This window comes from Osmia bicornis, chromosome 10, assembly GCF_907164935.1.
Source record: "Osmia bicornis bicornis chromosome 10, iOsmBic2.1, whole genome shotgun sequence".
NCBI lineage: Eukaryota > Metazoa > Arthropoda > Insecta > Hymenoptera > Megachilidae > Osmia > Osmia bicornis.
In genome coordinates, this window is record NC_060225.1 from 5,364,818 (window position 1) to 5,382,145 (window position 17,328).

At 38.9% G+C, this 17,328-nt stretch overlaps 2 protein-coding genes and 1 long non-coding RNA gene across 3 annotated transcripts in view; 2 read left to right on the forward strand and 1 right to left on the reverse strand.

Moving 5' to 3' along the window:
- LOC114877251 (extracellular serine/threonine protein CG31145) overlaps positions 1-8,253 on the forward strand; it is a 38,456-nt gene extending 30,203 nt beyond the window's left edge. The window contains exons 4-7 of the mRNA XM_029189582.2: positions 2,442-2,534; positions 2,654-2,958; positions 3,460-3,733; positions 7,032-8,253. Of these exons, the coding sequence (XP_029045415.1) occupies positions 2,442-2,534; positions 2,654-2,958; positions 3,460-3,733; positions 7,032-7,233 (874 nt within the window). The 3' untranslated portion in view covers positions 7,234-8,253. The remainder of the gene's footprint in view (positions 1-2,441; positions 2,535-2,653; positions 2,959-3,459; positions 3,734-7,031) is intronic.
- Positions 8,254-11,305: 3,052 nt separating this feature from the next.
- On the forward strand, positions 11,306-12,329 carry LOC114877254. Its single transcript, XR_003789539.2, has 4 exons — positions 11,306-11,568; positions 11,634-11,702; positions 11,788-12,045; positions 12,234-12,329. It is a non-coding gene; the product is annotated as an uncharacterized LOC114877254 (long non-coding RNA).
- A 2,162-nt stretch (positions 12,330-14,491) lies between these two features.
- Positions 14,492-17,326, reverse strand: LOC114877214. The gene is made up of 5 exons (XM_029189501.2): positions 17,292-17,326; positions 16,870-16,987; positions 16,019-16,255; positions 15,497-15,880; positions 14,492-15,418 (listed from the first exon to the last, which is right to left on the reverse strand). The coding sequence occupies exons 3-5, from the start codon at positions 16,253-16,255 to the stop codon at positions 14,690-14,692; spliced, it is 1,350 nt and encodes a 449-aa protein (XP_029045334.2). The 5' UTR covers positions 16,870-16,987; positions 17,292-17,326; the 3' UTR covers positions 14,492-14,689.
- Positions 17,327-17,328: the final 2 nt, after the last annotated feature.

Below are 17,328 nucleotides of genomic sequence, written 5' to 3' on the forward strand. Positions count from 1 at the left end.
AGCGAATTTCATTTTTCATTCAAACTTTTTTTTAATAAACTCCTGCAATTAACGTTTGAAACAATTCGTCAGAAGTACTCGTAGTTTGAACGTGAAATAACAGCGACACCTTCTTGATCCGTGCAATTATTCCAGCTAAATACCGGTTATCTTTTCCGTGCACTTTCGAGGAACGAAAATTCGCGGACGAAGAACCTCTTGGTAAACAAAATTATGCCAGCAAAGTCGGAAGGTCAGGAGGCAACGGCTGGTCTGGCAGCCTCGCGACGCCAGTTAACTTTTAATCAGATGCAAATTACGCGCTAATTACCGGGCGACCGTCGTATTAATTAGCCTGGCCCGCTCGGAAAAGTCGCTGCATTCGGTCTGCGGTTTTCCTCACCATGTCTTATTTAACAATCATTTTTCATGAGAATCCAACTACTTACCACCTTTTTCTCACTGTTCAAAAATATTCCATTTTTTAAATTACTTCTATTACTATTTTTTAATTTCTAATTATTATTTTTTTAATTTCCTTCTGGAACCTTTCAAACGTTATCAGTTTCGTCGATAAAAAGTCACAGTGAAACGTTGAACTTCTCGGCTGACATTTCACATGGAATAATACTCCCTTTATTACAAGAAATTCAATATAATACATACCCTTGCAGCTTTTTATTTTATTTATAATCGAAAGTGTATACCAACGTGTTTAAAAGAAGGCTGTCGGTTGCACCAGTTTCGCGGTAGCCTCGTTCATAGATCCATCGAATACGTACCAGGTGGCTCGTAAAATCTACATGAAGATCGTGGGTAAATATTTGATCGAGGAAAGAATCTTCTGGGGTGGCTTACCGGATTGCACGGTTCGTTCTTTTTCCCTTCCCGTTACCACAGGGGCCGATAAAGTACAACGATCTCGGTTCTCCACTTTACCTTCCTTTTTTTTTTTTTCTCCTTATTTATTCGATTCCCTTGTTTCATTCCACGATGAAGCTATCGTTCCGTGGTAATTAGTTTCTGCACTGAATGATCTTGATCATCGTAATTACCAGTGAAACACTTCACCTTGTTGCAGGGGTGAAAAATGATGTTCCTCATTAACCAATTAGATGGAATAACGATAAAACCCAACACGAAGTTGCAGGCAAATTAATGCTAATTTATATTAAATATCAATTGGTGCGTTGTAAAATTATATTCGAAGTGTAATTAGAAGTACATTACCACCGTAATTGCAATAAATTGCAGAACTCTGAATTAATAGGAAATTAAAAATTTTCAAACCGGGTACACCGGTAATTAAAACGCTGATTCTTTGAATATTTCATATATAATTTATTGTTGAATACATATTGTTGCTCGAAGCGTTGATAATATCTTTATCATGAAATTTCGTTTTGGGGATGATTGTTTTCGCGAACAGGTTTCTTCCATTATTTACATTTTCATGAAGTTTCGGTGACGCGTATTCGTTCAACGTCGGTACATCTCCAGAATTTTCCAGTACTTTTTTGTCCCTTCTGATATATTCCGAAAGAGGGAAAGGTGTACACGTACGAGAAGGATTCCCCAGGGTGGTCTTTTTTTATTTATCGTCGTCGATTTTCGCGATGGAAGCGTAGAAAAAGAAAGGATAGGCGTCTCTTCCGTTTTCTTAACTTCCACTGTCTTTCTCCTCCACCCCCCGGATACGACGGTTGTGTTTTCTCGGGAAAATCGTCTCCTTTTTAGATTCCAACGTCTCGAGGCTCCGTTCGTTCGTACGTGCCGCGGCCTTGAACGAGGAAAATATTTTTCCAACGTGGAAAAGCGTCGAGGGGAAAACAGTTTGATCGACGAAAAATTCCTTCCGCCTCGATTTAATTCGATTCGTCGAACGGTTCCGAGGCTGGAAAATTCTTGCCTTGACGGTAACGCGATTGCCGATGACGTGACGTGTTTCAAATTGATGGTAATCGAGTGACTCCATCGGAAAGGCAATTTTCGAAATGACATAAGATAACGGCGCTTGATTCGAACGCGCGAATTACACGGCGGGCATTTAACGAGCGTCGTTATTCCTCGAAACGAGTGAATTCGAGAAATAGAAAATGAAAGTAGAGATTTATTTTCTGTCATCGCTTCCTGTTGAAAAAACGATGCCGTTGCGTTTAATCATGGAAGACATCGTTTCTTCACGGATGATCAAACATCGCGACGAAAGGAGCCACTTTCCGTTTCCACTTTCTCTTCTCTCTTCTTTCGCCCGTTTTCACGGGAACTTCTCGTCGGCGAACCTTGACGAACGCCCTTGAACAGGAAAATATATCCCAGAAAACAATGGATTTCCCACGGGACTGGCTGCGAAAACATTTTCCACGGGAACTCGCGTTTCTTGTAAAACGCGCGTTTATCGCGTGGCGAAAAGGAAACGACTTAATGACTTGACGAGTACGGTGTTTATTTTTCTGCGACAGGTTTCCGCGGGAACAACAGACCCTGCCGAATCATTTCTATTTCACCGATTTCGAGAGGCACACGGCGGAAATAGCGGCATTCCACTTGGACAGGTAATTGAAATAAAAATGAAACAATCATTTCCAAAATATCAAGAAATTTATTTGCCGAAAGTTTCTTTAAAAGAATTCTTGTTTTTAGATACAGTTCCAATCGAATTTCCTTTTTCCAGGCTGCTGGGATTCCGCAGGGCGATGCCGGTCACCGGTCGAACGTTGAACCTAACGACAGAGATTTATCAGATCGCCGACGGTGAACTGTTGAAGACGTTCTTCGTCAGTCCGGCTGGCAATATCTGCTTCCACGGGAAGTGCAGTTATTACTGCGATACCGCTCACGCGATTTGCGGAAATCCGGACACTCTGGAAGGTAGCTTCGCCGCGTACCTGCCGGATAAATCTTTCGCCGCTAGGAAAGCATGGCGACATCCCTGGAGAAGAAGTTATCACAAGCGGAAAAAGGCGCAATGGGAGCACGGTAACGATCTATTAACGTTACGGGATAAAGAATAAGAAATAATATTCTGGCGTGGGTGGGTGAACTGGGTGGTCACATGGGTGCGAATCACGATTATTTAGAACTAAGTGAATCCGAGTAACTGTTTAGGCCCTAAAGTTTAGGCTAAGGTATAGATGTCGGCGCCGAAGAGTCGATAGATGAATGGTGGGTGCGAGTAAGGGTGGCCCTGGACCCTAGGGCGAGGGCCTTCGATGCACCTTGGGTGCCGTATGAACTTATCAGAGCGTATTGAGGCTACATTCGTATCAATAGGTTTCCACGTCACCCATGGTGTACGATTCGTACGCCTAAGGTCCTCGCGTAAGGGACAGCGATCGACCTCTGAAAACTGGCCGAAAAGAGGGAAAGTTTTTCGGTCTGAGGGCCCAGAATTTTGTGAGCCATCGAGAGGTTAAAAGGGCAGTTGTGTTTATACTATTTCTACGATATTTTAAATAACACGTCTGTGTATGATTTCAGATTCCGATTACTGTTCGTTGGTGAAGGAAATACCGCCTTACGACGAGGGTCGAAGATTATTGGATCTGATGGATATGGCTGTTTTCGACTTTCTCATGGGCAACATGGACAGACACCATTACGAGACCTTCAAGATATTCGGTAACAACACGTTCCCTCTGCACTTGGATCACGGCAGAGGATTTGGCAGGCCTTTCCACGATGAAATATCCATCTTGGCTCCTATTTTGCAGTGCTGCATGATCAGACAGACCACCTTGAGCACCCTTTTAAAGTAAGTTTTCACGAACGCTTTGGGAATCTTTGCGTAGGAAGGAAAGTAGCGAAGTGTACTCTAGTAAACCGCATCCTCTTTCCTTCTCGATTCTTTTAACTTTCTGGTAAGATTGAAAGCTTTTCATCGTGATAATCCTCTCTGAAATTTACCTTCCTCTGTTTACAATTATTCTTCTTACTGTATATTTAGGCAATGTGCATCCAACTGGAAATTGTAAACAAATTTCATTTAACAAATTGTTGATAAGATTCAGAGATCGTCGGTCTTTCGAGACGTTCGCCGAGCGACAGATCGATCCGGCAGGAAATTTACAATTCAGAGCGGACAGCAGAGCCTCTCGGCGGATTTCGGAAAAGGGAAACGCCGGGAAAACTTTACGAGCCGTGGCCCCGAAGCTGGATAAGGCGGATTTCGGAGTGAAACGTTTTACCAGAATTGGCCGGCATCGCTCGTGAATCTCCGCTTTGATGCGGATTCACGGGGACGGGCTTTTTACGGTCGCGATAAATTCGACCAGAGCGGATTTCGTACTCGCGCCTAGCTTGTACCATTTGTCCCCGGTAGCGAGCGTGTACACACATCGGTGAACGATGCACGATTTCAACGTTCGATCATCGATTTGTTCGGCAGATTGCTTTAAGCCGTCGTTACGAGCCGCTAACTCGGATATCTTCTTCGGGCAACGCTCCCGACACCTGCCGCTGTCTCGATAAAAATTCTACAATCCTCGGATTGAATTTCACTTCAGGTAAAAGGCGCTAGATCCTCTCATTCCTTTAACCCTTTAACGGGTCACCCATTCGTCTTCGGTGATTCTTGTACCGGTCCGTTGATCCTTTTACAATTTTCAGTTTCTCAAATTTCCATCATAAGGGAATTTAATTATTAAAAATTCATCAACTTCCTTCGAGTTGAATTTATCGCGACACTGATTTCCTTGCTAAACGAAATTATGAATAAGTAATTGGACACACGTTAGTCTGTCGGCTAATTAGAGACGGTATCATGTTGTAGATTTAATTATTTAGCAAGCTCGCGTCGTCTCTGTTTCGTAGATGAAAGGGGAATTGAATGAAAACGAAGTCATAATGAAAGAAGCAACCGTGACTGACACGATGAAGTAGCTGCAATGAAGTAGCCACAGGATGCAATTATCCTATAATGTCGGGTTTAATGGACAGCGTGTGGGCTTCTTTAATGCGGCTGAAACTACCAGCACGATTTCATTCGAATTTATACTCGTGCCAGCGATCTCCTTGTAATAGTAAGACCGAGACAATAGTAAGACCTACGAATAATAGATCGTGAAATTTTTATACTCGCATTATGTTTCGAATGAGAAATATTAGCAAAAGGTGACTGAAATTTTTATCAGATAAATATTAAACGGCTCTGTCGTTTAGGATCATCAATTTTCTCGAGTACCATAATCGTACAAATGGTATAAAAGACGTTCGATCGAGTCTTTATCCCTTTCTCGTCGAAAGCGTGCTTTTCTGCGTTCCCCAGTGACATCGAAAAGTAGCCACCCAGAAAAATACTTTTATCCCCGCGTGCTTCTTTGGGAATGTGTCCTTAAGTGTACCTATGTGTCCACGTACTAGGTGTTCCTTTAAAAAACGATTCAGCAGTTGAACAAATAGAAATTCTATTTACCTTTCATTTTCTTTCCTAGATCAACCGTGCCATTTTATACACAGAGTGTTCGACAACAGGTGGGAAAAATTTTAAGGGGTGATTCTAGGGATCAAAATAAGACGAAAATCAAGAATAACGAAATAGCGTTTGCGACTTTATTTTCCAGTAATTAACGTTTAAAAATTCCAGTAAAAAGCGCCTGAAACCTGCAACCCGCCCAGCACCGACGACTGAACGTCAGGTCAGCAGGGGTCGGTACAGTCATAACCAAGAATAGAAGCCGAATGCTGTAGTACTGAGAAATAGAATAGCACGAGGTAAGTTTCTACTATTCAACGATTCTTGGTTATGACTGTACCGACCCCTGCTGACCCGATGTTCAGACGTCGGTGCTAGGCGGGTTGCAGGTTTCAGGCGCTTTTTAAAATAAAGCCACAAACGCTATTTCGTTATTCTCGATTTTCGTCTTATTTTGATCCCTAGAATCATCCCTTCAAATTTTGCCCACCTGTTGTCGAACACCCTATATATCAGGGGAGAAAATTTATTCCCAAATTACAATTTAATTTTCTCAAAAGCCTTTTGTATCAAAAGTTTAGTCAATTGAATCCCTTTTCACAAAATTCAGAAAAATAAAAATTTCTAACGCTCCAGTGATCGAATTCGCTTTGTTCCCGCTTCGAAATTCAACACCTTGAAATAGAGAAGAATCGTATAGATCACCCAGTACATGGTACAAATAGGATTCGCGAGCCGTCCGCTTAAGTCGATACTTTATTCATCGTCTGTTCCGCAAGGAGGAGCCAGATCTTCCATTATCATCGGACCGTGTCTCTCGAAATCTCGAAGGACGTTCCTGCGGTCACGAATGATATCTCCGGGAGTATAATTTTCCTGCAGCTTTTCCAACCCGAGACAAACGTAAGGCGCGAACTTCTTCGGTACGTACAAAAAGATCGCGTCTTACCGTTCCAACTTCTAATTACCCGTGGTATTTGCATTTTTATTGAAAAATTTCTTGTGCTACCCGGTCGGTGACATGATCAATCCGGCGACCCGAAGGGTCACGTTTTTTAATCTTTCGACTCCCGACGACTTCTGCGTCCACGGATTTGCATGTTTATTAAAAACGTTCGAGTTACTTTGATTCCGTGAATATTGAAAGCCCCGGTGGTGGGTACGTTGTTCCGGGCTGAAAGGAGCCTATCCCATGTTTGATAAAGAATCTTTCTTTTTTCCTTCTTTTTCTCGTCAGCAAATTGTTAACCAGCGATAGAAATACAAATGTTTAAAAATGCAGACGATCTTCTCTGTTTATTTGTCCGATAATGATGCCCATTGGGAGATGAATTTATCTTTATACCACCAGTCCCGTGGCTGGTTGTTTGTATTTTAATGGAACAGGTTTATCTTCGAGCTTTTCTCTTAAATATGCCGGGATTTCGAGCATTCGGAGCTGCCGCGAGCAGTTTTAGATTTACTCTCGTTTTCTGGCTTGTTTACGGCCCGTGTTTTTATTCCCCCCGAACCGGGGAGTTATATCGTCGAATAAATTCTTTGCGCCGGTTAAATGAAAAAGAAATTGTCGTTTATATAAAATACGTCCGTTTAACCGCTTGATTAATTAACATCGCATTTTTCTGTTTATTTTTAACAGATTTCATAACGGACCGATACCATTGAGCGAAGCGTTGAAGAGAAGCATAGCAAAGGACCCCGTGGCACCTGTTTTATGGGAACCCCACCTTACAGCCCTCGACAGAAGGGTGCGAGTCGTGCTCCAAGCCATCAGAGACTGTATAAATCGCGACGATTCGAGCCAAGTTGTGCACGAAAGAACTGAGAACGCCGCGTCCTAGCCTCGTCGAGGCTTCGCAGTGAAAGAAACTAAATGAAACTGTTGTTAGAAAGCGAGAGGGACCTACGTTTCGATCGCAACTTCCTGTAAAAAGAATCTGTAAAAAAAGAAGATAAACTACCTGCGTGTAACAAAAGGCTAGTGGTGAACGTCTGAGTGATGAAACTGAGCGAGTGAATAGAAGAAGTCTATTCACGGTTACTAGGGGGTATTCGTTGTTAATTAAAGTCATTGACTTTTATAGCTTTAACGTTGCTTTCGTTGAAATTTACTTGAAATTGTTATTTGTTATCGGTCCAACATTCTTACTTTGATAATTATGCAGAACAGAATTGATCCAGATATATTTCTTTTTAAATAGGAACACTTTCCATCATTCTATCTAAAAATTTCTCAATAAGATTTATTCTTAAATGGTAAATTAAAATGGGAACTTGTTCTGTATAATTATCCCACTTCTTTTCTTCTTCTCTGTTTCATTGTTTTGTATTCTAAGGAAACATTGTACAAAGACAGACTGTGTACATAGTGTATGTATCATAGAATAGAGAAAGAGAGGTATTGAAATCAGTTTAAAACGCACTGCTTTTCGTGTACATAGAACACCAGAGAAGAGTCAATATTGCTTTTCAGGGCCAGAATAGTTTTTCCATCAGTGATTCGACTTCAACTTGATTTAATTCTCTTTAATCTTGAATCTTTCCTCAACGATGAAACTCGTTGAGAGATTGGTTTTTCTTGAGGAAACGAAGGGGTTTTCTGAGTTCCTCGCGATAATACGATGCACTATTGCTCGATGATCTAAAGTGAAATTTTTTTACAGAAATCGAGTCTTCGAGGAGAGATAAGGCGAGGAGCGTGTTTGTCTGATGTGTGCGTGAGAGGCGTCTTTTGTAAAGTGTGCTTTTCATACGCATGATACTTCTGTGAAACGTTTCCAAAGTGCACCTGTACTTGTAAGTGGACTTTTTTTTCTCTTTTTTGGGCAGTGAGGAAAAGAAAAGAGCTCTGTTGAAAAATCTTTGGGGTTGTTTCTTTGAAACTGAAATCAGGTACCCTAAAAAGTTCCTTCTTTCCCTCTTGCTTCCTTTTTGTTTCATTTAAACTAAAACAGATAGATTCAATTGTTTATAAGGAAAGAGTTTGTTAGACATTGAAATTATTCCATTAATTTTTTAGTCAATTTTGTTAGTCCTGATAAGGCCTGACTTATTAAACTTTATTTTTCTTTCACTCGTTTGCCTCTGATAAAGCCAGGCGAATGTAGAGTTCTTCAGAATTAATTTCATGCGATTCAATATTGTAATTTCTTTAGAAGTACACCAACTTTAGCCCGGAAGCTTAAACATCCTTCCGGACTGTGTTAGTTTAATAATATTACTGATCAAACTTCTTTCCCTCTTTTCTACTTCTTCCCTCTGGAAGTTAAAGAACAGAGAATTTTATGCGATTAAACCAGTTGATCTCCACATTTTCCAAACTCTTTTCTTTTTGAATCTTTCACTGGTACATTAATTCAGTTGAAATTTTCAAAAAGTTTTCATTATTATTTATCTTATACTATTTCATACATCATTTTCCTTAATTTTTCTCACCTTTATTATCCTCAGAATTATTAAAATAGAGAAGGAAGCGTGTCCAGCGGTGTCGCAGTGGTACCTGAAAGAAACAAGGAGCGAAAGGAGGTAAAAAATCAATTTTCACGGCGTTTCATTAAGCGAATCTGAAAGATTCAGTGGGTCCTTTTAATTACGCCGTGCTGCAGAATTTAAGAGTTCTCAGACTATCTTCGCCGTTGCTTTTCATTATTAACCACCAGACCCTGGAACGTTTTATTTCCATCCCGTCGATTCCGATCTACCATAGAATTTCCTTTTTTTTTTATTCACCAAGCTTACCCTTTCAGATTTCATCCAACCCTTTTTTTCGGAAATAAGGAACATTGTTCGTCGACTTTTATAACATTTTGAAAATAGTAACCGTCCGTCGGAGGAGGAAACAATTGAATAATTCATTCTCTAAGCAATTATTCATATCTTTGGAGATTGGTTTTAAAGGTACGTCAAAGTTTTCAAATTAATAACGCAAAATTTACTCTTGCTTCGATTGAAATTTATAAAATGAATAATGTTTCTTATTTTCAGCACGATCTTTCGATTTCCATAGTCGACAGAGAGAAACAGGATTTCCCAGGAACGTTGTTGCAAAGTTGATGGTGTTTCGCGCAGATACAGGTGTAACTCGCGTGTTAGGTAGTTGCCACTTTATTCCAAGACGGTTAGCACCCTTATTTCTAGGGAAACTTTCCTACCCAGCAACTTTTCGCCTTCACGTGCTAAAGTAAACGACGAAATTTTCACGAAAGATCAATAAAGCTGCACGAACAGGAGCAAGTTTCCGGTTCCTGCAGCAACCGTGCGTTTAATCACATCGTATTTACAGACACAAAATTATTAAACGATCGTGAACAACGTTCTTGCGGCTCTTATTTAATCTTAACTCGTCATCGCTGACTGGACGAACTTGTTCGTCTATGTTTCTCATATTTAAACTTACATTAATAATATACATATATATTGTATTAATATTAACGTTAGATTGATTGAAAATGAGAGATCATTTATTATTTGGAGGTACAGTTAAAAGTAGGAACGTTTCATATGATTTATAGATAGTTAGAACATTGATCTATGAAGTGAATTGATCAGGACTATAATACATTAGTGCTTATATAAATTTTATTTAGTAAAAAGAGCTTAATATTTCAACGAGCTTCTTTTCTTAATCTTCTAAGAAATAGCTTAATTAGAAGACTCAGCTGATCCCTCTATTAAGAAATTAAACACTTCTTCGTCGATAAATCCTAGAATCTTTTTAAAAATTTCCAATAACTTTGTCAGGAACGTTAAGAATTAAAAATTAAAGTTTACACTTAATACTTTTATTGATTCCTCCATAGGACAATAATGATTGCTCCACTGGTTTGTAGAGTTAATTGGGTTAAACAGAGTATCAAAGTGATTAAGATGGTAAAAAGAAGAAAACAATCGAGAGAGCGGGTAAGCAAAGCTCAGAAATTCCAATCAATCTTGTTAATCGTCTTAGGTGACTTTAGCAAGTGGTTGCTGTAACCGACAGCGGCGTAACACGATCTCAATCCCCGTTCGCAAGACGGAGAAGCCGTTTCCACCGATGCTTAGGGTGGATTGGGAAGGATATATCCTGTTAATTACGCGATCTCGGGTTTGCCTATGACGTTAGACGTCCTGGCCAGGACGTCTGTTTCCTGACAGCTCGAATTTCCTCTCTGCGTAGACTAAGGGCTGGCTTGATTTGACGTTACGCGCCTTTGTCCTCGAAGAAGAAAGCTCAGAACAATATATAAATTCAAGAAATCTTCACTTAATCGATAATACCTTAATAACACAGAACTTTTCTCTTTTGTCTTTTATCAAAATTTACTCTGTAGATTTGTGTGTAGATTTATTTCAATTATCTCAAATAATATTCACTTCAGAAAGGAATAAACATTCACTCTTAGTCGTCGTGTTTCAGATCCCCAAGTTCTTGAAGTAATGGTCACTTTCGAGCTGGAGAATGTCGAATAGAATCGTTGATAGTTTTACGAGGGCAACTTTTCTTCCCTCCCCTAGTGGGAATAAAAAAAAAAAATGAAAAGTTTTCCCCGTCTCCAGTCACTTGGCCAGAAGAAAGTTGAAAACGTCGTTGAAGATTGCAAAGGGACGAACGTTAAGGGTTGATTTATGGGGTAAAGTGAAAAAACTCATGGTTCAATGCTCTCTAATAAATATTATCCAGGTTTCACTCGGACCCTCTTCTTCCTGATGCTCTCTCAGCGAATCAACATTCATTTTTAACAAAGGTTCGTCATATTTCTATAACTCTTCCTTCAAATTTTTATTTTCTAACCAGGAATTGTATTTTTTTTCAGATCTCTGCTGATGGAATAATTGATGAATAAATCAGGAGGAAAATTTTTAAGAAGACACAAATAAAGGAAAGCAATCGTCGAGGCTCTGATGCACTTTTAATTGAAAAGTAAAATAATTTATTCAAACTCGTTTCCATTTCATCATTGCATGATTTAACACTTTGATGGTTGCATATTTTATAGAATCTATAACTGTTGCAGGTTTTATCTTCATTTTTATACCAGATACAGAGAAGAATATCGATGGATTTATATTTAAAAGCTGCAGTTGAAACTTTTCAATGTGTAATTAGTATCTGATATAATGAACAGCATTGCAAAATTAGCAACACTGTATGCTTGTACCCCCTGTAATTGAAGAGCAATCAATCTTCTAATTGAGAGGTGATTATTTAAACTCGTTTACCTTTTATCATTGCATAATTTAACATTTCTTTTCTTATTTACAGGAAATCAGAGAACAAAATTGTAGAAATCTTTTTCATGGTGAAGAGTAGTTACAGTCTTCTAATTGAAAGGTGATAAATCTATTCAAACTAGTTTAACCTTTTATCATTGCATAATTTAACAGAGATATTTAATCTAGTTTTCCTTCTCTTATAGAAAATCAAAGAGATCTTATTTCCTCTAGTGGCAATCATTTATGAAAATGTTATATTCAAAGGGATTCTTGAGATTACAAAGGAGAGCAGCAATGCGACGTAGCATTTTGAGAATGCAGTTTTCACGAGAACGTCGAACATGTTTCGATGGGATACACTTTAATGCATCGTTTGCATAATCGCAACGGATTCGCAAGACGGGAAGAGTGTTTCTTTTCACTACACCGTGGCTTTGTCGTTCGAATCGACCCATTCTCATGTTAAGTATCGTTCAAAAGCATTCCGTTTGTACGTATAAATGTAAATAGATAGGTTTCTAAATAGAATTTTCCACATAGAATCGTAGAATATTTCAGAATTTCACACTGTAAGGCTTTTATTTGAAATTGTAAAATTTTATTTAACAAATGAATAACTTGTATTAAAGATGATAATTCCCTTTTACAGATAATGAAAAACTTCGTCGTGGGAAATGAAATTTGTGGCATACTAAATTGATTATTATAAAAATTGACTATTAGTGGTTAGAAACTTTTATTAAAAATGTACAATATTCTACAGCTTTTTAAATTTATCATCGTCTTTTTATTCTTTACCAGTAAAAGAAATATATTATTCACTCAATTTATAATATTATAATTTAATTATAATTTAATATTTTTCTAATGTATGAGAAAATAAATTATTTCATTAAAACTAAACAAGTCTAATAAATTGTGTAAATTATAAACATAACTAAATAACTGATTGTTTATAATTATAATATTAACGAAAGAATAGTGATGCTCGACCTAAAAATTTCAGTTCCAGAAACTGCTCCTGATAATAGGATAACAGAATCAGCAAAGAGGTTGTATGATTTTTGGGGCGGTAGGGTGGGGGAATCTACGGTCTGAAATGTACTCCTGGTATCAGGATAATAGAAGGTGCAAAGAGGTGGCACTATTCTTGGGTAGGCGGGGTGGGGGAAACTATGGTCTGAATTATACTCCGGCCATTAGGATAGTAGGAGGTGCAAAGAGGTAGCACGTCTTCTGCGCATGCGCGCATTATGGCCGCCGCAACCTGCGCAGAACAGTTGCGCAATGGTCAAATAGTGGGCGTGGTCGGAGAAGCACACGCGTCCCATTAAACTCATAAGCCATACAACAATCGTTAATTACACGTTAATTACTACTAAGAACTGCACTTTCATAATTTATCCTCGAAGAACAATACCTGACGAATTTTCTAATACCTATTTTGTGTACATTTTACTTGTAATTACTGAGTTATTAGCAATTATTATTGTAGCGATTGTGTAGTCGCCGGTCTCATTAAATACCCATTGAATTTTTATTAATTTTACCATATATATTAACAATTTATAACATTTTATGATTGCATCTTGCAGCCAACGATTCGAACTACGTTCCTCAATGGTTTTTAGTAACATTTAATTCGTGAGTATTTAATAAAAATTGATTTTTGTATCCATCATATCGCTCCGTACCGCAGTTACATACTTCCGATATTTTATTAATTTCTCAAGTATGAAAATTATTCTGTGAACTTTTATAATTGCATTATAAAGAGTAAGGTTCCCGCAATTTTCTCATACCGGTTTTATAGCCATTTATGTAGTACATAATTAATAATTGTTATTTGATTTGAGTACAACTTTCGTACAAGATTACTGTTAATTTTACAGCTATATAATTAAAAACGAAGTTACCACGACCTTGTAAGACCAGTTTTATACACGTTCACTTCATTAATAATGAATAATTAATTATTATTTTATTTAACAACGAGATCCAAGAACTATCATAATAAACCTTTGACAAACTTGTATTTTAAAAAGACCGCCATAATTTTTAAAATTCGATCTTAGCGCCATCTATATAGAAACGGTGGAAACTTCACGACAACTGACTGTCTTTGTTTTCGAGGTCTCGTGACCTATGGGGTCCCAGACACCCCAGATGACATGTCGGTATAGTCGGTGCCTCGAGGTCTCTGACACCCCAGATGATATCAGGTCGGTATGCTGAGTGCCACCGATGCATCGGGGTCCCGGGCACCCCAAATGTTATCATGCCGGTATACAGAGAGCACCACCGATGTACCGGGGTCCCTGACACCCCAGATGATATCAGGTCGGTGTACAGAAAGCGCCACCGATGCATGGGGGTCCCTAACACCCCAAATGATTTCAGGTCGGTATGCTGAGAACGCCACCGATGCACCGGGGTCCCTGACACCCCAAATGCAATCATGCCGGTATATACAGAACATCACCGATGCACCGGGGTCCCTGACACCCCAAATGATTTTAGGTCGGTATGCTGAGAGCGCCATCAATGCCATAATGTCGGTATACAGAGTACCATCGGTGCTTCGGGGTCCCTAACACCCCAAGATGATATTATGTCGGTATGCAAACTTACGAAAATTGTTTATTTAATTTACTGCTCATAAATAGCTGTAATTAAACTTAAAAAGAAATAATCAGGAAAATGGAGTAGGTACATAGAATAGGGTAAAAGAATAACTTCGAAAAAGTATTTTAACCTAATTATATATTTAAAAATTTATAACATTTTACAAGTACTAGAATACATTAAATACCCCAAAGAAGGAACCAAAGTCCTTCAGAATTTAAAACCATTATTCTATTACATGAATAATTCTATAATACTTTGAAATTTTCGTTTATTCCTGTACAGCTTCGATCAGCTTATTGTTTCGTTAAAGCCTTCTGTCTAACTAAACTCTAATTCCAATTTAATTAAGATAAGACTAGACATCAACGTCAAAACCGTGACTCCAATTGTACTTGGATTTCCTCGCTATCTATACCATGTGCTACAACTGAAATTAGGCATCTAAAAGTTGCTAACAAGCGAAAAATAAAGCGTGCGTTATCCATAACTAATGGTGTATCCCATAGAAATCATCAGTGTCTCCTTAATAGCAGGATGCAATTGTTTCTCAATGTATCTGGTCAAAGCCTGGCTAGCACCTCGAAGAAATACATCTTCCATTTCTCTGGCAATGTGTTCTTTAGACTGCCAACTTCTACTATCATTCTCCAAATCGGTTGGAAATATATTATCCAAAGTTTCATCAATGTACAATTGTCTGGTCTCCTTTGGAGCATCGTGATACGTGTTTTCCCTTTTAAAATTCGTCTTTGTCTCGCTGTCGTTCAAACTCCTCAAAGAAATCTCAGTCACATTATTCAAACTCTTCTGTCCTTCGGTACAATTGCCAGTTTCGTTGGCTATTGGTCTCTTACTGGTCAACGAGCTTGCACAACCCTGAGAGGCGATTGTCTCCACTGATCTTGAGATTCTTATGGAACGATCACTGACTTCCTGGCTACTTTCGAAAGATCCTGGAAAGCGTAGAATGCTCAAGGGACCTTTCAGAAAGCTGGACTCGACGAGAGCTCCTTTTTCCTGTGGCGAAGGCTTAGTGAGCCAAACGTTTTTCCTCCAAATACCTAGTTTTGCAACTGGTGAACTTAGGAAACGAGACTGACGAGTTTCGTTTGGAATTACAACATCCACTTCCTTTGAAACACCCACCAACTGCCTTGGTTCTGCTGCCTCGTAGTTCTCGCCATGTGTTGCAGGCAACAATGTGTACTGTAAATGATATAATAATTTTACACACTACTCCTTACATTCAAAGTATAATCAAATTATTAAAAAAAGAAAATGTACCTCGTCTCGAGGTGGATAGAACGGAGGCCATTTATCCTGCCTCTTGATCTGTTTATCCAAACGCGTTGGATGACAACCATAAGCGTAAATAGAGGCGAATCTTGGCTCCAGAAAACTAGATTCTGTTCGAATACGCATTTGTCCTCTGCCACGAGCAATTGGGCTAGTCAAAAAATCCACTCCTGCTCGTCTTAATCTTAGTGTCATTCTACAAGACTCTGCTGGTATCGGTGGTTGATGATCCCGTGGCATTAATGACACCAATCCAGTGACAGACAAGTCGTTGAACATCACTCGAGTTTGAAGGGAATTATTATTAGGCTCGTAAACACACTTTTCCACCCTTGCCGATGGATTTCCAGTGTCTCTGGCCCCTTGTGGTAGCTAAAAACATAATAAAGCAGTCAGATAAAATGAATAATAATAAATATACCTGTATAGAACTGTTGCAAAGTATAATAAATTTGAAAAAAGGTAAATCTATAAATGAATCTTTCATACAATTCATGCAGTTAATATTACTTTAACGGCAATCCGGGAGACTGACATCTCGAGAGGTGCAGAACGTAGTTCTTGTTGATAAAACATGCCAGCCTCTTCTTCTTTTAATCTGTTTCTTCTACTAGAATCTTTATGAAGTGTATCCAGAGCACGTTCCAATCTTCCACCGCAGGCTTCCCAATTACCAACGTTTGAAAGAACAGGAATAATCGACCTGAACGTCAGCAACAAGATCACTGGTAGCCAGATGATCATCATCTGTACCAATAATATAGAAAATGAGTAAATAAAATCTACAATCTAATCATAATTTAATTAAACGAACCAAGGAGTAGTTGGCATTCTTTCCCTGACAATTTAAAATAAAATATTTCATCCTGGCTTTCAACTTGGTGAAATTGCAACAGGAGGATGCACTCTGAAATCTACAGATCATCAAAGCAGAAAGAACTCAAGGTGAAAACCATTAAACGTTTAACGTGTACATAGAAAAGAGGTGGCCAAGTCATTGTTCCTCGAGTTTCAATGGTAAACACAGTTGCAATGACACTTTCGAGATTCGGTGAATGCAAGGAACCGTACAGATTCACGTGTGACGGTAACATTAAAATATCGCCGTAGGTATATCCTGTAGAAACTCAGCGAATCCGAGCCGCTGAAACAGAGCATGAATGCGTCTTCCTTCCGTCTCTGTTTCAGCGACAATCGGGTGAAAACCAGGAAGCATAATTCGGACAGTTTGTTCAACTCGAGCTGCCTCTATTGTTACTCCTCGATTTCCTATTATATGTATATAGAGTTTCGTTTCTTATCTTCGCTGAATTAATTTCCTGCTACCCATTCAAAGCGAATAGAACGTAAATTAAATTCACCCTTGTTATATGGTGGTAATATTTTCTACTCGGTAAAGCTTCTTTCTCGTGTTACTCAACGCTTCTTCGATTTGCAAATTCAAACGATCCTCTTTACGGCGAACTTTGTTCTTGAACGCTGAAACAAACGGACAACGTTACAGCATGAAAAACAATACAGTTTCCCAGCAACAGATGCAACGTAAGTTTCCCAATTTCCTAATTGGCCGATACTAGAACACCATGGTGTTTCATTCAGGTACACGCAACTATTTTACTTTTTTACAACGTCCGACGCGAAATCTTATTGTCTCGGCAGAACGTATGAATCGCGAGCGTAAGAAACGAATAAGGCCAACTCCACTATTTTTGTATGCTAATGCGCGACTCAACGTTGATTTCATCTGTTGCTTTCGCGCTCCGTTAACCCGCTACCACTATACCGATTTTGCAATTTTTTCCCAACAGAATTATTGTATT